A 21,497-nucleotide genomic window follows, 5' to 3' on the forward strand; every position below is an offset into this window, starting at 1 on the left:
TATAGATTATTTAACCCAACTCCCACACGTCACTGCTCCATTCAGTTAATCAATCTTTCTTATAAGGTAACAGTCACATATGGCGAATTTGTTAGCACTACTAATTTGTATGACCGTTGCAGCGCAAATGGTATTAATTTTTAGTTGTCGTGCCTCCCAAGCAGTGTAGTATTATTATATTTGGAAGGAATTGAAGTGCAATCATTTTTAATTTCATTTTCAACGCCTCCGCAATTCACATTCATATATTGCTTATTTAATTAATTAATTTATTTATATTTTAACTATTGACTTATAGAATTCCCTTTATTTGCATCAACACAAATACTCACAGTGTGTGTGTATATATATATATATATATATATATATATATATATATATATATATTGCAGGTAATACTCACAGTATATTAAAATAAGCAAATTTTTAAATTTTTATTTGAAAGTATAACGAGGTTGCACATGCTCCTTCTATATCAATTGTATAATATTTTACAAATTAGATAGGGAAAGTAAACTACTTACCTACATTAAGAGAATCTTATGCGATAAGTTCAAATAAGAGAGTATTGATAAAAATAATTGAACTTGCAATCACAACCGAGTTGATCAAACATTTGTCTTGGTAACTACACTCTACAAGGTTTCGAGTTCATTTAGGTCCCTAACGGAGCTTTCTATTGGCCTTATTGGTATGGTCGGTCAGGATGAAATTCACCCTACCCCTTCGGCCTTCGAGTAGAAGCTATGAACTTTCTTGTAATCATATATTACAAAATAAAATATAATTAGAATTATATATAAAATCAATTTACGTGGTATATAATTCTAATTGTATCATGTCTATCGTTGCAATCTTGGTAGTATATAATTTATTTGTTGTATTAAAAAATTACTTTTTGATGTTTTCTTTATTATATTGATATTTTACTAAATATTTTAAGTTGTAAATTAATTTATTGGATTTAATTTAAGTTTAAAATTAGTTACGGAGTATTATTATTTAGGATCATGCATGGGTGTTAATAATTTTACTCAATTGAACCTATATTTTTCATGTAATTTACAAATTTTTTTTTCAAATATTGAATTTATCAACCTTCAAAGTTATGTGAAAGTGTTGAGTAACGTAACAACACAACTTTTACAAATAAAAAGTAGGATGTGCATCATGTGCAATTAACATCTGTCATGTTTTCTCATTTAATCTCCCCTAATTTTCTGGTATGCATGTGTTGTTAGTTTATCATGGATAATCCTGAATTGAAGATAGATTTAGCTCCGCCTAATGTCCCTTCTTTGTTAATATTCAACCTAATTAATTATTTAAGCTATACAGGCTCTAATTAATTAACTAACCTATTTCATGTGACAACTTAATTATATAAAATTTCTGACTCTATCTAACCAACCATAAAGTAGCCAATATTTAGAGATTTAAAAAAAATTATTTGTACATTTTTTTTTTATTTTGTCACATATTTCTTTATTTGTTGAACTTATGCCATATTATTAGGTACCCATCTTAATTTATCAAAATTTAAAAATTAAACAAAAATATAGTGACATTTTTGTAATTACAATGGTACAGTAGAAAACATTTGATAGTAAATTCACATATAATTAATATTGCACACACATGCACTATCATAGATCTTGAGTGTACGATCAATTATCCGCAGTTGTACTATCAAGAGTTTTCAAATGCATTATTGTAATTCCATAAATGTCATCCATCTTGTTTTTTTCATTAACTTTTATCCCTTAGATCAACTGGGATAGATGCATGAATTTGATCCACACTTTTTTACATGGAACATATAAAAAATTACAATCATAATCCAAAAAGTGTACATTAAGTAAATGAGTGTTAATTGAATCAAACTGGTCACGGTTCAAAAATATATATATATATATATATATATATATATGACCCACACACTCAACCATTCCATAATATAAGCGTATATAAATAATGTCATAAGATGTAGACCAATTCAATCATTCAAACCCCTTCCCCAAGCCATTTGTTATAAGCTACAGAGGATATGATATTCAAATCATATACAGAGGGGTACCAAGTCAAAGAAAGATCGAAACATATAAGAAGCTTCTGATGCATTAATTATTGGATTTAATTTATTGCCATTTTTTAATATTCCCATGTTTTCAAGCCCCCCTATGCAGATTTGACTATTCTGGCTTGGATCCAGTCTAGTCTTCAATAATAATAATCCCTCCCTAACACTCCATTCTTCATCGTAATATAAGTAGCTTTATTTGTCTTCCTCCCCCATCTCTCTCTATTCCAATCAGAATCAGGTCAATCCAAAACTAGTTTCAATTCAGACAACCTCAACAAACATTCTTAAATCTGTGTTTTTCGGAATACCCTTTTGGCTTTTCTCAGTTCGTTGGTTATATACACACATGTTCAATCCGTTTATTTGCGGCAGCTCTCATCTCCATGTTGACGAAGACGACATGGATGTTCTGAGCCCGTGCTCCACTCCCAAGAGATCGAAGAAAGGCGGGAGAGACAACAACAACAATAACAAGAATCCGTACGCGAATCGCGGCCTCGACAAGTTTTCTGCTCTCCTCGCTGATCTCGAAGACAAGAAACAGAAAATCTACACGCAGGTTGGGGCTGAGGATATCTCCATCGTGCGCTTCGTCTTTCCGGCCAACTCTAACGACGTTAAGCCGATCGTCGTCAAGTTTAAGGGGAAGAAAGAAAGCGCGGGGAGGGATGATAATCGTGCCGCGAAAACCGGGGGTTTGCCGGAGAAGGTGGAAGTTGAGAAGCGTGTAATGCATTCGTCGAATGATCAGAAAGAGGAGAAGAAGAAGAAGCTTTCTAAGAGCGTTTCTTGGAAGATGGATATGAAGTGGGAGGATTTGAAGAAGCCTAGGTTTTACATGCCATTGACGATAGTATTGATTCTTGTTTTCTTGGCTATTTATGGAAGGACTTTTGCGATTTTGTGCACCTCTATTGGATGGTACGTAATTCCGACCATTAGAGGTAAACACTCGAGTTCAAGTTCAAGTTTTAATTCGAGGAATAAGCCACAAAGAAAGAAGGAATATACTAGAAGATTTAGTGAGAAGAATATTAGTACCCCAAAGGGCGATGGTTCAACTTCTCCTAAGAGTGTGTTATCTGGACATCATGCTCATAGGAAAAGCTTTTGAATATTAGCATCAAATCCTCAGCTCATTGTGAATCCGTCATGATCGATCGATCTAGGAATGACAATTTCATCCGAATTTGATCCAAATGAAGATAGAATTCAAGAGATGACCAGGTGACCAAGAGTATGTCCCTAGTGCTTTTACCTCGTTGTCGTTCCTATCATAATCACTTTCATATTTTTTCCTTAAATGAATGTGGATTCTTAGTTTTGCTCATTTGTACATGTTGAGATAGACTGGGAATTCAGTCCAATATATGGTTTTCCTTTTAATGTAAATTACTACAATATGATGTACGTACTTGTGCTGGTTGAACTATGGTAAGTTCAATGGACTCAAGAATTGTGCTGTTACGTTTTTTGGAAGTTCAAAGAAATATTATTTTTTTGAAAATTTTAGCCGAGTTATTCAGATAGGTAGCTTCGTAACTATAAGATTTTGATAACTCTTTTTGAATCGATCAATTATGATAATTTATACTAATCTACCTCATTGTAATTACAAGATGAAGTTCACTCAAAATGTACATTTTAATAATAATTATAGACTTCTCGTAAATCAAATAAAATATGGTTCCACTAAATTATGTTTCCAATTTAATCATGATCCTTATTCACAATATGTATGTTAGTTAGCACGCCATATTAGATTGTTTTATTTATATATAATTATACTTACCAAACACTTTTAATAAATCATCAATATTTAGAACGATGATATACACACACATATATATATAGTCCATATTGCAACTTGTCATGTGTCCGTATATTCTATGATCGTAAATGTCATTTAATTTTCTTCTGGTTCACAATGCAACGACCTACAAATGTACGTACAATTGACTTTTTCAATGCTATTACCAACTCAACCAAAGAGTATAATAAATGGCCAGAGATCCACTTTCAAACTAATGTGCACAAATGTATTCTATTTTTTAATGTATTTTATTCACTCAAAATCAAATTAATTTTATTCACCAAATTTAACCTGTATGGCAATATGGGCAAAATAAAATGTTTGCAGTTTAGTGAGATTAAAACATTTGCAGCGAAGATTAGAGAAACTATGTTAATGCAGTATATCATTATTATTATTATTATTATTATTATTATTATTATTATTATTATTATTATTATTATTATTATTATAATATTTTGAGGTAGACAATTATTACACTTGTGTATTTAATTTCAACCCTTATCCAATTCTGAGATGTTAGGCATTTGAATTGGATTAGTTTCTAGAAATGAGAGAATAATTTAACTTTTGGAAATTTAGTACTGCATTTTCAAGAAATCGATCACTACGAAGGCTACATCTCATCTATACCTATAGATAGTGCATACAAACACAAATGTGTATGCAAATGGTCATCAAATAAATGTATAAACAAATTACATCGACATAATCTCAGCTTAAATACTTAACCAAACACAATTCTGTCTTGTATCGTGGGACGCGTCTACCTATTTTTGGGAGAGACAATTGGAGTGTTTTGTTTTTGAACCTAGAGGGTTATTTTTCTTTTTTGTTAACATTACTGAAAAATGTATTACTTTTTCAGTAACAAAAATAGTATTCTTGATTAGTGTTATATTTGAGCATATAAGTATGACATTTGCATGATGGTTTGACTCGACCCGACCCGTATCACGGATAAGAATCCATGAGACGGTCTCACACAAGTGTGACCCGACTAATTTAGCTAGTTGGAAATAATAAGACTAATTTTAATTATGTTCAAATCTTTATCTTCGACTCTACCTAAAATTTTTGTTGGTTATGTAGGACTTTAGATTATATTATTCTTAAAATGCACTATTGAACAAATATCACCCTAGCAGTCTAGCAGACAAACAAATAACATACAAAAACGTCACGATATATACCAGCGAATGACGCCAAACCTCGTTGGTTTTGTTCAAACATCGCCATCCTCGTATCTGATTGGTATATCAATGCCTATCCACGACGGCACGTTATCAACACAGCCCTCCCGCCATATCACAGATTCCCTAATTTTTTACGTAAGCCGCCGCCGGCGAGGTCACTTTCCGGCTCCATCTTAATTCAATCGCTTCATTCTACATTCAAACCGCGCGACTTTTCGAGTCATCATCAAAATTCCAATTGAGATTGAATAATCCACATCATATCGGATCAGGTTTGAACATTATGCACAGAATGAAGCAGATTAAATTGCCATTGTTAACCCGGCCGGTAATATATATAGCCCCCTGGAATTGAAGCTTCAGGATATATCATATCAGATCTGGCTAACAGTGCGTGGCATGTATAGCAGCAGCGTATATGCAATATCCGCACACAAAGCTATATAAGCATGCAGATTTCCCTTAATTTTTATCGGAAAATATAAGTTTATGATCTGGTAATCAATAAATAAAGAGAATATTATAATGTGGAAACTAAACAAAATAAATACTCCGTAATATCTTTTTTGAAATATTAAATATAACTTTTAAAATGTTTAAAAAATTATATTTTATTTAAAAGCAAGTTTGCCTTAAAATAAACTGCTTAAATTTTTTTATATTTACTCTATAGTAGTGTGATGTTATCTTAGTTACCATTCCAAATGGGTGAACCTCGGTCCCAGATAGTAAATGTTAGGTTTATTAAACTGAAAATGTTTTAGAAAATATAAAACAAATACTAACTTGTAAAAAATTTATAAATATTTAAAACAAAATTTTTATAATTAAACCTTTGAAATCAAGACGTTTAATAAACATTTTTTTTTTATAAAAAATCAAATTAAAATTTTTGTGATCATCAAATTGGGCTGGATTGCCACTAACACAGAACTAGAACTATACTTCCAACAAAAGTGTATTCCTAGGTAATCCACTCTGTGTTACTTTACAACAAGGCAACAAAAGGGGAATTGACTTCTCTGCAAGGGCAAAGGGGAAGGTCCTTTCCTTGTAGTTTAGGATTCAAGGCTAGAAGTTGGTGACTCCGTGATTGCGTATAGTAACGTGATACAACTTAGCGGTTAAGAAAGCGGGCGAAGGGCGAGGAAGGAAGAGAAAGATGGGTTGCTTCGATTGCTTCGATGGAGGAGCAAAGAAGGTGCAAAGGAAAGAAGCGGAACGATTAGCTTCAGAGGAAGCTCGTGCCAAAGCCGCCGAAGCTGCCCAGAAAAGGTAAATCTCCATTGAATTGGTGAAATTATTGAATCTATCATCCCTCGGTTGAAAAATCTCATCTTTCCGTGCCCTCGTTCATGTCCGCCTTCAAATTTCAATACGGATTTTATGATTGCTATATGAATCAGAAAACAATCTCTATAAATGTCTGCAATAATCAATGGTGCTTCATTTGTGTATTTGATTTTTTCTGTTCGAAACTATAGCTTATATAAATTATTGACTGCGTATAAAGCCTTGAAATCTCGACTGGATGGATATATGTTTTTTGGGATTTAACCGGTGAGGCCCTTACCTCAATTTGATACATTAGAAAATTTCAAAACTGAAACTTTAATTTGCAACATTGGTGGCACCATTTGAAACCTAAACTCCACTCCTGTTATGCAGCTCTTTGGAATCACATATTTAACTTCCCTGCAACTCGTTGCATACTACTGATATTAGGTTTAATGAAATGTGTCTATTGGTTGATGGGATCACATTTCAAAAGGTGGAGAATTCTTCTGTCCAGATGTGTAGCTGTGTTGGCATATGAATTTATGATGAAAAGGCTACAACTTTATGTAGAATGAACATTACTTGTACTGCGCCCTAATGTTACATCAGAGGGAAGACGTATTGACCGGAAGTTATTGATAGTTCTTTAACATTGATTGACTTCTCATATTATGCCTGTTCTTGCAGACAAGAGCAGTTTGAACAATCTGCTGCTGGAAGAGCTGCACGTGCGCAGATGGAATCAATGGCCAAACAGTCTGCAAATCCTAACAAAGGAGAACCTGTTCTCAAGGTACTCGTTAACTTTGTTATTCTTCTTTTCTGGTATTCCTTGATTCTATGTCAGCTTGCTTCTTTTTTTCAGTTAATCATTTTCATTCTACATTTCTAGTTTCTTATTCCTTTTCTTGACCTCAAGGTACTCTTTCGTTCTTGTTATTATTCTTCGTTGGTATTCCGTGGTTCTATGGGAGATTACCACATCACTTTGCTGCATTTTGTCCATTTTTTATTATCATTGTTATAGCACTTTTAAAAAATATTTTCTTTTAATCTTCTTGTTCTCAACCCTTGATCCTTGCTCGGGTTTGATAGTGTTGTCTTCAAATTGCAGTGGCAGATGGGGTGAAGATCTCAAAGGCTGACTCATGCTATACGCTGCAAGTATGTATAATGAAGGTAGTGCTGTTTGAGCTGCATATTATATGCTTAAAGCCTTTTCAAATCAATCCTTTCACTATGCATTCTTTGTATCTATACATAAATTGGCATCAAAATTATAAGCCAACTATGGATGATGAATCCTTTGTTGAAACGGTGTATATTATGGGTATATTCTCTACCTTCTTTTCCACTTGTGTAACTCCATTATCCTTTGTGCAACTGCCAAAATCTGGTCTTGGAGAATAACTCCATTATTCTTTTTTCATTATTTCTTCTCTTTTCATCCTCTGCAGCCCTCATGGATGATGAACCATGTAGTCTTTGACAGTAAGTCCCAATTGAAAAGCAATTTTATTGAAGTTGCAGATGTGTGTGTGGTAGCTCTGTTCTTCTGTGAATTCACATGTTCATGAACTCATCTTTTACTCAGAACGATGCAAGCATTCCTTCCATCCTTTGCATATACAATTGTTATATCATGGACCAGGTCCATCATGCGTTATGCATTGTGAATCCAGTTCACGTTATGTATTGTAGTGCAATTAATATATTATGTACCTTTAGTTAACTGAGATTATGTATCGTTAATGTACATATAATATGTTAATTGCAAGTATATAATCTGGATCAGAGTTCACAATGCATATGGTGAACCTTAGTCCTTTTGTGTTGCATATAAGAGTACATCATGGTAGTTGGGCAAGTCATAATAGATTTGATGGGTTTGGGGATTTTGGGCTTTCCTTGAAAACATCATAGGATAATAATCTAAGACAAGCATCATGGTTGCTGGCCAAGGCATAATGGATTTTATGGATTTGGGCTTTCCTTGAAAACATCATAGGATAATCTAGGACAAGCATCAACTCATAAAGTGATTGGCAAATTATATCATAGACAAGAGTTCACTATGAGCATTATGAATCTTGTTGAATATAGAGTTTTGTAATTATAATCATAGAGTTCTAAAATTATGAACATGGACATTGATCCACCTTGCGCGACTAGGAAGTGTTCGGGCTTGTGTTTTTGTTAAGTTTGTTGGTCGACAGTCAAAGTAAACGGAAACCATGTTCATAGGTCCAGAAATCTCTCTCCGTTCAATTCATCCCGTTCAACACTCTCTCGCTGGAAATCTGCAGAAACCATAATCTGACCTCCAATTTTTTTATTGCCATATCGCTGCGAAGTAGATCCTTAAAATCATATAATATTTCAACAGTTCAACATCGCAGATTCTAGAAGCCATCACAGGTGGAAATCTAGTACCCTACCCATTTATTTATATTTATAGTATAGTAACTATCGATTTATCGTATCCTCGTCTCGCATTCGAAGATATCTATGTCCGGCGGGACGGCCTATGAATCCTTCATAGTTGTCATTTAATATAATAAAGTACGAGATTGTACACCACTAAAGGAAATTTGAAACATGCCATTAATGTCGATCTATGATCTCCGATCAATTATTTTGGGCATCAACATCTCCACCTAATCCATCCATCATCCATCAATGAACTCCGTCCATCACTATATATATAGAAATGTCAATCTTTTTTATTTTTATTTTTTTGATTGAGTCAACTCTATATCTTAAGACTTTAAGCACGTCCAGTCTTTTTCCATCGTCATTATCAATTGGCCTCAAAGTGGGGACAAAAAAAGCAAAGAAAAAATATGTTAAAATTTTCAAATCTAATTTAAGTATTACGGAGTATATAACAATTAATAATAAGCTTTTGTGTTTCATTGGTGATGAGGCCTACGGACCTTGGGGTTTCCTACCCTTTGTTTTATATTTTCACACCCGATTTATGGTGGTCTCGGTCATGACAAAACCATTAAATAGACATCTATCATCCCCGCTTAAAACTAATCTAGATTTGGTTTGCCTCATAACTCAAAAGACTACAAGTTGTACATAGTTAATAGTATTCATAAAAAATCTAAATTAAATCGGTTTAGATTGTACATAGTTAAACTGTTATGATCAAATTAAGAAGACTATTAAACAACTCTTATGAAGTAATTGTCTAACCAAAGTAACTTGGGTGGAGAACCTGTTCCTATTTTATAATTATTATGCCGCCCTAAACGAAAATTGGTCGGTTCAACTGTGCCTGTGGCTACAATCATTAATCAATTAGATTTAGATTCACACACACATATATAAAAGAAAAACCAGTAAGCCAACAACCAACCAAATTGTGAACTATTATAGATCCAAACAAACGCTGTTACTTTTGTGCTTAGTTTTCTTCTTCTTCTTCTTCCTTAGTGTGAGATGGAGAGCAAGATGTTGTGGTACCCATCGCAACAAATGGATCCAAAGATATGGAGCCGTATGCCTGAAGATCTACTGGAACGTGTGCTTTCATTTCTTCCATTGAAGACCTTCATGAGCTTGAGATCAACTTGCAGACACTTCAACTCTCTCGTCTTCTCCCCTCCCTTCATCTCCAAATACTCTCCATCTTCTTCACCTTCACCCTCCGCTTTTTCCTCCTTTTTCTTGCTTTCACACCCGCAGTTTTCCCGGAAATACCCTCTGTTCGACACCGTCCACAACAACTGGCGCAACCTCTCCGTCTCCCTCTCCGCCGCGCAGCCGTGCGGGTCCACCTCCGCTCTTCTCTCCTCCTCCAACGGCCTCCTCTGTTTCTCTCACCCGACCTCAAACTCCTTCGTGATATCCAATCTGTTATCGAGATCTTCTAGGGTTGTGAAATTCCCGGTTTTGCCCTTTTCATTGGAGTCAATCACGCTCGTATCCATGCCGAACGGGAATTACAAGATCCTCGTGATCAGATCCTCCATGGGTTCCTCAAAGACAACGTTTATCTACGACTCCTCGTTTCATTCCTGGGAACAGTCCGAGGATTTCGACCTCATTTTCAGCAATTACATTCACCATCAGGAAGGCGTCTCCCATCACGGCTCCTTATATTTCATCACTCCCGAGCCTTTCCACGTTCTCTGCTTCGATTTCCAAATCGGGAAGTGGAAGAGGGCCGCCATTGATCTCCCGGCCGACCTGTCGTTCGCGCGGCTAGTGAGCGACGGGGACGGGACGCTATTCCTGATCGGCGGGATCGGGAGGAACGGGATTTCGAAGAGCATGAGACTGTGGGAGTGGAACGGAGATGAGAAGAGGTGGATAGATGTGGAGGACGTGCCGGAAATGATGTGTAAGAAGTTTTTGTCGGTGTGTTACCATAACTATGAACACGTTTATTGCTTCTGGCATCAAGGATTGGTCTGCGTTTGTTGCTACACATGGCCGGAGATCTTGTACTTTAAGGTTTCCAGGAAGACGTGGCATTGGCTCCCCAAATGTCCCTCCTTGCCGCCTAAATGGAGCTGTGGATTCAAGTGGTTTTCCTTTGTTCCTGAGCTATATGCCTTTGTTTAGCTGTTTTGCAGTTTTGGTTAGACTAATCCAAATTCAGTTTGGGTCACGTCTCCCTCGACACATACATAGGAGTGTTAATTTTTTGCAGTTACAGTACCAGTTCGTTTGATTGTTTCATATTGTTAGATTTTCTTTTTGAAAGTACTCTAAATAATATTCCGTACTTTTATTATATTTGTGTGAATATAATAAAGTTGTCCATAATCTATATAAGTTATATTCTTATTGTACCTTTAAAAAAAAAAAAAGAAAGAAAGAAAGAATGTATGGTGAATTATATTAAAAGTTTCAATAGGATTTGGAGTTAAATTTTATTTTTTTTGTTTATTAAATGGAAGTGTTAATTGCCAAGACCTGGTCTAGTGGCACCAGTTACACGGGTTCGAGTGGTGACTGTTAACTCTTTGTGTTTGTCAGTAATACTAAAAAAAAATATGGAAGTGTTAATTAAGACATGTTTAGAGACACGACAAATGCAGATAAATACGAAGAAAAAGGGAATAGCGGTCTGCCAATGCTGTAGGCCAAACTCCAGGTTCCAGTCTTGTATAAATCATTCTTAAACTCTGATACGAATAGCGTTTCAAAAATTGCAATCAAAGGTCAAATTTGGATGTATCTCAGTTATCAATCAATTTCTATTATTTATTTGTTTTATTGTTGTAAAAAAATTCGTAATCATTATGCGAGAATATACACGGGATAAATTTTACTTGTGTATACTAACTCATAAACTAAATAGAAAAAATTAATTGTATTAAGAATTAAGATGACCATGTCCAACGGACCAAAAAAGTGTTTAAAATAATTATTTATTTGTTTTGTATGGCCAACGCATATTTTCGTTGGATAGAAGTAATGATAAAAATATATTAAAAAAATGATAACTTGTATACCCAACCCATAAAGTTGCCACTGACTTTTCAAAATGGAAATTTATGGACAAAAACGAGGACATCCATCGACTTGGACTAAAATTATAAGTGAAAAGAAATCAAACTAGATAATATAAAATTGGAAAATGTGTCAAGCCACTGAACATATCGCTTTTGTGCAATTGGGCCATTGAACTTAAAAAGTGTGCAATTCAACCATCAAACAAACAAAATTTGTACAATTGGACCATTTTTACAAAAAAATTTAATTCAATTTGAGTTAAAAACATTTCAATATTGACTTCCAGCTAGTATGGTAGAAGAAAATGTCACTCTTAATACATATATGTTAGTAATATAATTGGATTTTACCAGAAATTTTTTGTAAAAATGGTCCAATTGCACAAATTTTGATTGTTTGATGGTTGAATTGCACAGTTTTTAAGTTCAATGGCCCAATTGCACAAAAGCGATAAGTTCAGTGGCCTATTTGACACTTTTTCCTATAAAATTTATTGTTGATGTTATATAAAATAATACTTTTAATAATATATTAAACTTGTAATGTTTAGATCCAAAACATTATATTTCTACTAAAAAATTATTATACTTTACGTAATACTTTATACTTTTCAAGAAACAAGTAATACTTTTAAAGACGGTATAATACTTATTGACTCATTAAAAAATAGCATTCCATTTATCTCATTTCACTTGTTTACTATTTATTGATTAGACTAAATGTTTACTTTACTTATTTTATTTACTATCTAATAATTTTATTTAATTTATTTTTGTATTTTATAGTAATTTTAATGTCGTTTTTAAATATACAAATTTTATATATCAATACTAAAATCAATATTATGAAGATTTGAATTTAAAATAACGTTAGTCATGTCTCGCTAATCAAACACCACATATAAAATAGAAATGATGAAGTATATTATTACAAAAAAGTATTAAACTATGTATACTTTAATTTATTTCTGAATTCCAGTCATTTGTTTATTGTGTATGGAAAAGGCTAAAAAGCAGTGTTTTTGACTTCCATGTGGCAGTTTAGAAATACAAACCCAAAATAGTGCAAGTGGGCGATTTTCCCTATCAACGTTGCGCCAAAACAAAAAGTCAATAATAATAATACTAATAATATCGTAACATAGTTGACTTCTCCTTAAATCACCGTCACAAATAGGCTAAGCTGATTGCAATGGAAATTGGCATATTCTTATATTTGGTGTTGTCAAATATTTTTGTTATTATTACATGAAAGCGAAGAGCTAAGATTGCCCTTATCTTTATAATACTTTTTTACTTTAAAAAATTTAACATCCATGCAATATTCTTTTACTTAAAAAAAAATCGACTTTTACATCACATCGAAAGAAAATTAAAAAAAAAAAAAAAAGTACAAAAGGCTGCCGTAACTGCTTTTGCCAAGTTTAACAAACTTGATGCAATACCAAGTTTGCTAATTATGTCATCATATAAAAAATTATTTTTCAATGTGCCGCATCATCCAGTAAGAAGAAGATTGGCTAGGATAAGGACAGCCTAATCAATCATTCTCTACTCTCGCGATAGTATCTAAAATTATATGCAAGTTATTGATAGATGAAATTGTACTATGTCCTTGTAATCAATTGCAGTGTTATCATATACATTTACAGATTCATTTGGATTATACTTCTCTTTAAAAAAAATCTTCTCTCAGTTGTTATATAGATAATAAGATAAATAATACGGAGTACTATAATATAATAATGTATAAATTGTATTTATTTTCTTATACATTTACAATTTTTTATTGTACAATTTTCTTTATTCATGATATTTTATAAATTTACAATTTTTTTATTAATTATTTATTTACTCGTGTAGTGTATGATGTGTTGGTCTTTTGATGACCCAATTACCCAAATGGCAAAATGCTTTATTGCTCTTGAATGGGCTTTACCTTCTCTCTGACCCGCTCTATAGTTTCAGCCTAAGGCCCTACTCAATAGTATGAGATTTTAAGGGGATTTTGCAGGTATGATTATGAGAGAGAAAATGAGAGTGGAGGAAAAAAGAAAATGAAAAAAAAAACAAAATCAAAAAAAAAAAATTTTAAAAAAATATATTCACCCGCGCCTGGGCGCGATTTCCGCGCCTCACGCACGCGTGAGGCGCTGAAAGCTTATATGGTGGGGCCCACCATAACCTGCAAAATCTCCAAATTGCAGGAGAAAAATTTAATATAAAAGGACAACTTCCCATTTATTCAAAATCTAAGTTGTGAGTTTGTTTCCTTAATTTTTGTGCCCAAACCCACTATTGGGGAGGGCCTAATCTAATAAGCAATCCAAATGGATCAGATAATCTGCGTAAACTATGGGCTTTGTCCATTGCACTTAGATCCTCATCAACCATAATGAATAGATAATGAGAAAGAGTGTCACCCCATCTGAAAGGATAGATTGGATCAATCATATCACCATCATTAAAGATGTGATATTCAACGGTGGAGACGCATTCCATTATGAGAGAGACCCATTGTTCATTGAAGCTCAGTTTGAGAAGTATACTTGAAGTAAAGGCAATATGGTGTGCTTTTCGGACAACATGAAAAATCAACCGTCACTACTTAAAAGATGAATTAAATCAAACTTTGTTATTGTATAATAGTTTACAAATCATAGAAGAGATATGCAACCAACTCGATAAAAAAATATTAACAATAATTAAATTCGTGAATTTCTGTTACAAGAATCATGTTTTCCCGTTCAGCTATGCATATGCAAATAGTGTTGAATATATAAAAGCCTACAGCCGTCATACACGACTTTGCTACGTAAACCCTGCCTAAATTCCTCCCTTCTTCTACGTCAACAGGGAAAATGCTGTACACAAATGTCTAAAGAGGGAAGATAAGATTAGGAAACCTCTGAGAAGACTAACCAAGGCGTGTACTTGAATAATGGAGCGGGATTTATAAATCAGAGACGTACATATCAAAAGGAAACAAAATAGAGCAGCGAACTTAGTCGACGAATCTATTTAACATAACAAAGGCATGTGGTCTATTTTATAGCATTACTATAATTAAAATTGAGGGTGTGTTTGGTTTGCACAAGAGAATTTGAATGGGAATAAGAATCAAATATTTGATAATAGGAAGGTTTTGATGAAAGTTTTCTGCATGTTTGGCAGTTGGGTAAAATTAGAATGATTATAAATATTGATGTTTGTTTATGTATGATAATATAATGAGAATAAGGGTTTTAAAAATACATAAATAAAATAAATTAAGACAATTGATCCTAATATAATGATATCAAAACAAAATTCTAAAATCACTAATCCAAACTTAAAATCAGATTACAAATAATATGGAATGGTATATATTTTTAATTAGGGAATAGTGTTTTTAATTGAAGGGAAAAAAAATCTCATAATTATGTTTTAAAAATTTATCAACCAAATATTAACTATAATTTTGATTCTCATTTTTGATGTATAAATCCATTAACCAAACACACATTGAGTGGATTCGGAGAAGATATTAGATATGTATCTAACTATCTAAGTAGCCTCAAAGTCTAAGGTTATTATAAAGAACAGAAAAATCAGGCTTGGTTTTTTCCTTGCCGGAGGTCAAAAAATTTGAAAATTGTGACTGCCGAAAAGAATTCCAAATTTAATCATTTCTCTAGCAGCGGTTATGCCGTTAATATAGTTGATGCATAAATTCTTTAATTTGTAGGACCATTACAAATTACTTTTAATCACTCTTCATTCAATTCTTTACACATGTCCATTCTTTATCAACAAAGTCATCACCAAACTTTTAAATTCAAATTTCACACACACTTTCCTTCAAATAGAAACCACAGCTTTTAAGGTAAATTAAGGGTGTGTTTGGTTTGTACATTGAAATCAGAATAGAAATCAAATACTGTTAATGTAAATTTTATATAAATCTTATCCTCACTCAAAAGAAAAATGAAAATAATAATAATAATAATAATAATGCAAAGTCTTGTGCATTCTAGCAATACAGTATATGCACAAATGCAGTAGGGTAGGGTTATTTAATTAAAATGAAATGTGGTCACCTCCTCTCATGCATGTATGTATGACTATTGGTCCTGAAGGGCTACAGCCCGCTACAATAACCTTATCTCCATTTTCTTGTTTTGGTCCCCTCGTAGGAGCCTTTCGATATATCATTAATTTGAAAATTCATGAGTGTTTTGCATAGAAATAAAAAAAAAAAATCTTGTATAAAATCGTCTTACATAAAATATGTAATATTTTTTTTAACTTAGAATTTAATATGATTTTATAAATTTATGAAAACGTTACATTTTAATTATGTAAGATGTTTTCACACAAGATTTGCTAATCAGTAAAAGGTATATATGCTGCAGGAATTGCTCGATTATCTGTACATTTCATGCAACTAGTTAACGTACAGCGGTGGTGAAGTGATCGATCCTTCCAACATTTCATGCTCGTCGTGTTGCATTAGTTAATGTTGTGTCCCTACGACTGAAATGGATATAACGCACAGCATATCTTACTCCTCGTACTCCCACCAGATTTGGTTCGATACTCTTTAGTCTTTGCCCAAACAAATTTGATGTTGTACATGGCCACACCAGATTCAATATAATGCTGCCGACTTCAAAATTAACTTTAGATTACGTATAAATGTGTACATTCATACGGTAATAGAAGAATGAATTGGGTGATGATGGCTTATTTTTTGTTTCCAACTCATCCATCACATAATTGAGTGATTAAAGTAAATAGATTTGTATAATTACAGGGTTTATCATAGTACGTATTCCATAATTGTTTGTAGAAAAAACCTTTTCCCATGAGAAAAAAGTGATCTCAGAAACAAAATAGAACAAAACAAAAAATTAACCCGCCCAGAGGGTGCACCGGGTGTACTTTTTTTTTTTTTTTTTTTCTTCTCCTTGCAAGTCTAAAAAAACCACATATAGTGCAATGACCTTATCCCTCCTTTCTCTTATCTGTCTCCCTTCCAAGTCAGCTCTTACCCCATCCAAAAAAATTTTTAAAAAAAAATAAAAAATCTTGATGGTGTTGTCTAAATTACAAAGTAAAAATTACTTTGAACTACTTCGGATACATTTGTGTCATTATTACTGAATTACAAGTAGAAATTGCTTTGAACTATTTCGAATAAATTTGCTTTAAACGTACCCAAGTACATTTGGTTAAGGCTATGTTAGTTGCACCCTTGTGCCTTTATACATTCCACTATTGACTCAGCCATTTTATTATCTTTTAAACATGGGTCTTATTTACTTGATTGAATTGATAAGTTATGATTACAATTGAGTTATTTTTTCCATTTTTTGGGGCCTAACGTTGCTTCTTTTATGAAATGGTCATGGCTACCGACCAAAAAGTGCCAAATTTTAAAGGATTAATTAACCTTTTCTAATTATGACCTAAACTTTTTTAATAAGAAACTCTCTCTTTTTCTCTCTTTTTTTCTTCAAACAAATATTATGTTATTATTTGTCCTCATTTCAATGTGAACATAAAAGGAAGAAAAAGTTTCTGGACGCATCCAAGTGTCACCTAGTGCTTAGCCTGAAGTTTGGTCCATATCAAAAAAGCTGCCCTAAACTCATCCATAGAGTCACTAACTGCCATCCATAGTGCTCGTTGACTAGACTTTAATTGTTTTTAGCCTTTTAATTAATAGGCAGTTAATATTTCAAAATTACAACTAACACCTACTACTAATAAAGTAATAACTATACTCTAATTTACTACAAAATCAATTGAAGGCTGATCAACACAACTGGTCAAAAAGTGTGATGTTATAGAGAATCAGAAGAAATAGTGTATAAACTCAGTAGGGTAGTTCAAGTGGCAAGTAAGCTCTCTTTGCGGGGAGGAATTTCGGGAGAACCCGGGTTAAATTTAGCAAAAGACGAAATAGTGTATAATTATTGCTTAATGTGAAAATATTGTGAACCTTTACAAGTCATTTTCAATGTATTTATACAGTTCAAATATCAATTAAGGTATTCAAACTACAATCTCATTTTCAATGTATTTATACAGTTCAAATATCAATTAAGGTATTCAAACTACAATCTCAGTGGATTGTTGACTCTTTGTGCTTGTGCTTCAGTTGTGTTGTTGGTAATGTATAATGTACTTTATGTGTTAGAATAATGAAATTTTTTTGAGTTAAAATAATATACTTTGTGTTTTTTTACCGTGGTCCACGCAATACTGCTTGTAACTGTTTGAACTAATAGATCAAATACTTGACCGCGGACATCCAACCCACTGATATTAACAAAATTGTTTTTCTCCTTTGGAAAATGCTAACAAATGTTAATTAAAATAATTAAATTTAGTAATTTTATATCTACGAATTATAAAGCATATATATATATATATATATACCATGTTTTGTGATAAGAGATATTATTTAATGCCTTTCAATTGGTGCGATTAGTTAGTACGTGTATTAGACTAATAGTCACTTGTAGCATTATTTGTCTTTTATTATAATAATAATTAATAAAAGATACTCCGTATTTAATTACTTGATAATAATAGGTTAGGTACAACATATCTTTTGGTGTCATAGCTCATCATCATTATTGTTTATTATTATACCAATATTATTTTTTATTATTTAATTCCACGTATACAATGCAAATGAATACTGCATGATAAATTGATAATTTTAAATATAAAAGAAAGAATTTTATGTCTTTTTTTTTTTTTTTTAGAATAGAAAGAATTTACGTCTTCTTTTGTATCTAACTAAAAAAAAGAGTTAAACCACCTCCTACTATTGTATAGAAAAACTCCCTAACAAAAAATGACAAATTATAATTAACAGATAGATTTATTTGAAATATAATTTGAAATTGGTAATTACATTTTATCACGGTAAAAGTAATATAATTAGATGGAAGAATACTTTTATGAAATATAGAAAAATAAAATGACTGCTTTCATCATTAAATTATTTACCAATTTTAAAAAATATTTTGAGGACAAAGTTCATCAATTTTTTCAATATAATATATATAATATCTTACCTAGAATTTTTGGAAAAAGGAAAAAGGAAAAAAATTGAAAGCGAGTCAGGGAAAAGCTCCATGCCTCCATCGAATAGTGAACCTTCCACGCACGCGTTTAAAGAGAAGGCTTCCAGTTCTCACGTGCTAGCCGGACTGGGATTTTCGAGTACGGTCGTGCACGTGTCCAAACTTCTCCCAATGCTCTAATCCAGGTGTTCTTCCTATCCCTCTTTCTCCCCTCTTTCTCTCTTACAATATTTTTACTTTTCTGTTCGATCTCCAACCGGTTTTCCACGGAGGCTTCTCCTTAATCCTTCCCCTATAGCTACTACTAGGCGGAGATCGTTTTCAGCTTTTATTTTCCGGGAGATTTTATTCGCCGGAATCAAATAACCGGTACCGGTGGTTGATGAAGTTGAGCAACTTCCGCGGAATGGAAACGGAGGTTCAATCGAATTACACTTATATGGGACGAAGCTTCAGCGATCTCAGCATCAACGATGATTCTTCGGCTTTCAGCGACTGCAACAGTGATAGATCCGGCGAGTTCCCGACGGCTTCTTCGCAGAGTCGTCGGCTATTGCTGGCCTGCGCCACCGATAACTCCGACGAATTGATTCCTCAACTTGTCTCCGATCTGGATTCGAGCTCAATCGATGCGATAAAGCAGGCAGCAATGGAACTCCGACTCCTTGCGAAGAACAAACCGGAGAACAGAATCAAAATCGCTAGAGCCGGAGCAATTAAACCGCTTATTTCACTAATTTCGTCCACCGATCCTCAGCTTCTAGAATATGGCGTTACCGCAATTCTCAACCTCTCGCTCTGCGACGAAAACAAGCAGCTCATCGCGGCTTCTGGAGCAATCAAGCCGCTCGTTAGGGCTCTTAAAGTAGGCACCCCCGTCGCCAAAGAGAACGCCGCTTGCGCTCTTCTCCGCCTCTCGCAAATTGAAGAGAGCAAAGTAGCAATTGGACGGTCCGGCGCGATTCCACCGCTAGTAAGCCTTCTAGAAAACGGAAATTTACGCGGCAAAAAGGACGCATCAACGGCTCTATACTCTATTTGTTCGGTCAAAGAAAACAAAGTCAGGGCTGTGCAAGCCGGAATAATGAAGCCTCTAGTGGAATTAATGGCTGATTTTAGTTCAAACATGGTGGATAAGTCAGCGTTCGTTGTGAGCGTCCTGGCGTCGGCGGCGGAGGCTAGGGCGGCGCTTGTTGAGGAAGGCGGAATTCCGGTTCTGGTTGAGATCGTGGAGGTGGGGTCGCAGCGACAGAAGGAGATTGCGGTGGCGATACTGTTGCAACTATGTGAGGACAGCGTGCCATATCGTACCTTGGTGGCCCGCGAAGGTGCGATTCCTCCTTTGGTCGCTTTGTCGCAATCCGGCACAAGTCGCGCCAAACAAAAGGTAAAAAATTAATCATCGACTGCAGAGCAGAAATCATTTTTTATTGCTATGCCAAATCCATTCATTTAGTTTGATCTGATGAACGAACGAAAATGAAAAAAAAAGCCAGATCAGTTTATCATTTGATTCCTTGATTGGTCGGTAAGTTAAGTGGCACCGGCATTCACTTAAACAAATCCCCAACCCTAATTATTTAAATAATAATGCCTTAAATTAACATTAGCAATTGATTATTGTGCTGTATGTAATAAATGACTCGTGCGTTTCTGTCGTTTTTGGTGGCTTGATCTGTGGACAGGCGGAATCACTGATTCAACTTCTACGGCAGCCGAGAACAGCCAGCGCCGCTGCTCGCGGAGCCTCTGATCATTTAGTCTGAGACGGCGCCCCCACACGCCGCCATTGCAATCAAACAGTAGAAAAGAAAGGGAGAGAACAGCAAGATAGAGAAAAACCAAAACCTAAACTGTAAATAGTCTTCCAATGCCTGTAACTTGTAACGCAACTTTGCTTGTAAATTTTCGCTTTGCCTTCAAATTTGGTTTTCTTGCGATTTTGGGTTTGTTAATCGGTGCGTGTCAATGTGTGGATACATTTTTTTTCCTCTTTAACGTAATTATGATTCTGTTTTTTCTTTTCAGATGAAAACGTACGAAAAGTAAATGTACTATGTAACGTGGTCATCATGAAACGCTCCGTATTTGTTATATTCATCATACGGATATAAAATCATTACTTTTTTCCCAAATATTGTTTACCTATAACAGTTGACGATTCAGTAATTAATAATTTTAAATTCAACTTTCAGTAAAAAGTGATTTTTTTTAACTTTCTTGATTTAAATTTTGAACTAATTAATTGTGAGTAATCTAAAAAATTACCTACTTGTGACCGGTTAATTTACAAGATAGATTTTATTTACAATATATATTCAAGTAGTGACAACAAACTTAACAATGCGGTAATTTTTTTTATAAATTAATATAATTAAAATCATATTATTATTTGTGCACTAAAAATAAACAGGAAACCCTTTGGCGCGACAGGGAGAGCGACGTTCCACATAACATAAGTGACATCATGTTAGATTGTTATCTATGAAAAATTGATTGGCAAATCTTGCTCCACTTGTAAACATTCACCCTTGAGCCTACGGAACAAATTGCAGATGTGATATCTCTATT

The 21,497-nt window shown here is 33.8% G+C and overlaps 4 protein-coding genes across 5 annotated transcripts; all 4 read left to right on the plus strand.

The window, feature by feature from the left end:
* The first annotated feature begins 2,483 nt into the window (after positions 1 to 2,483).
* Positions 2,484 to 3,197, plus strand: LOC116013227. The gene has a single exon (XM_031252876.1). The coding sequence runs from the start codon at positions 2,484 to 2,486 to the stop codon at positions 3,195 to 3,197; it is 714 nt and encodes a 237-aa protein (XP_031108736.1).
* A 2,844-nt stretch (positions 3,198 to 6,041) lies between these two features.
* Positions 6,042 to 8,133, plus strand: LOC116022874. Of its 2 annotated transcripts, XR_004099306.1 has the most exons (4): positions 6,042 to 6,367; positions 7,058 to 7,163; positions 7,485 to 7,549; positions 7,828 to 8,133. XR_004099306.1 is itself a non-coding variant. In XM_031263764.1 (3 exons), the coding sequence occupies exons 1-3, from the start codon at positions 6,255 to 6,257 to the stop codon at positions 7,497 to 7,499; spliced, it is 234 nt and encodes a 77-aa protein (XP_031119624.1). In that variant the 5' UTR covers positions 6,043 to 6,254; the 3' UTR covers positions 7,500 to 7,799. The 2 variants fall into 2 exon arrangements, 1 of the variants encoding a protein (XP_031119624.1); XM_031263764.1 differs by lacking the exon at positions 7,828 to 8,133 and having other exon boundaries at positions 6,043 to 6,367; positions 7,485 to 7,799.
* A 1,606-nt stretch (positions 8,134 to 9,739) lies between these two features.
* Positions 9,740 to 11,152, plus strand: LOC116022457 (F-box/kelch-repeat protein At5g43190). Its single transcript, XM_031263183.1, has one exon. The coding sequence runs from the start codon at positions 9,821 to 9,823 to the stop codon at positions 10,946 to 10,948; it is 1,128 nt and encodes a 375-aa protein (XP_031119043.1). The 5' UTR covers positions 9,740 to 9,820; the 3' UTR covers positions 10,949 to 11,152.
* A 7,843-nt stretch (positions 11,153 to 18,995) lies between these two features.
* LOC116022496 (U-box domain-containing protein 4-like) lies at positions 18,996 to 21,026 on the plus strand. Its single transcript, XM_031263223.1, has 2 exons — positions 18,996 to 20,313; positions 20,612 to 21,026. The coding sequence occupies exons 1-2, from the start codon at positions 19,309 to 19,311 to the stop codon at positions 20,690 to 20,692; spliced, it is 1,086 nt and encodes a 361-aa protein (XP_031119083.1). The 5' UTR covers positions 18,996 to 19,308; the 3' UTR covers positions 20,693 to 21,026.
* Positions 21,027 to 21,497: the final 471 nt, after the last annotated feature.

This window comes from Ipomoea triloba, chromosome 1, assembly GCF_003576645.1.
Source record: "Ipomoea triloba cultivar NCNSP0323 chromosome 1, ASM357664v1".
NCBI lineage: Eukaryota > Viridiplantae > Streptophyta > Magnoliopsida > Solanales > Convolvulaceae > Ipomoea > Ipomoea triloba.

Excerpts from the sequence above, each read along its gene's own strand:
- LOC116013227 (XM_031252876.1), top strand. The coding sequence starts at position 2,484 with ATGGATGTTCTGAGCCCGTGCTCCACTCCCAAGAGATCGAAGAAAGGC.
- LOC116022874 (XM_031263764.1), top strand. The coding sequence starts at position 6,255 with ATGGGTTGCTTCGATTGCTTCGATGGAGGAGCAAAGAAGGTGCAAAGG. Across the intron at positions 6,368-7,057 it reads GCCGAAGCTGCCCAGAAAAG|ACAAGAGCAGTTTGAACAAT; the intron begins GTAAATCTCCAT and ends CTGTTCTTGCAG.
- LOC116022457 (XM_031263183.1), top strand. The coding sequence starts at position 9,821 with ATGGAGAGCAAGATGTTGTGGTACCCATCGCAACAAATGGATCCAAAG.
- LOC116022496 (XM_031263223.1), top strand. The coding sequence starts at position 19,309 with ATGAAGTTGAGCAACTTCCGCGGAATGGAAACGGAGGTTCAATCGAAT. Across the intron at positions 20,314-20,611 it reads CAAGTCGCGCCAAACAAAAG|GCGGAATCACTGATTCAACT; the intron begins GTAAAAAATTAA and ends ATCTGTGGACAG.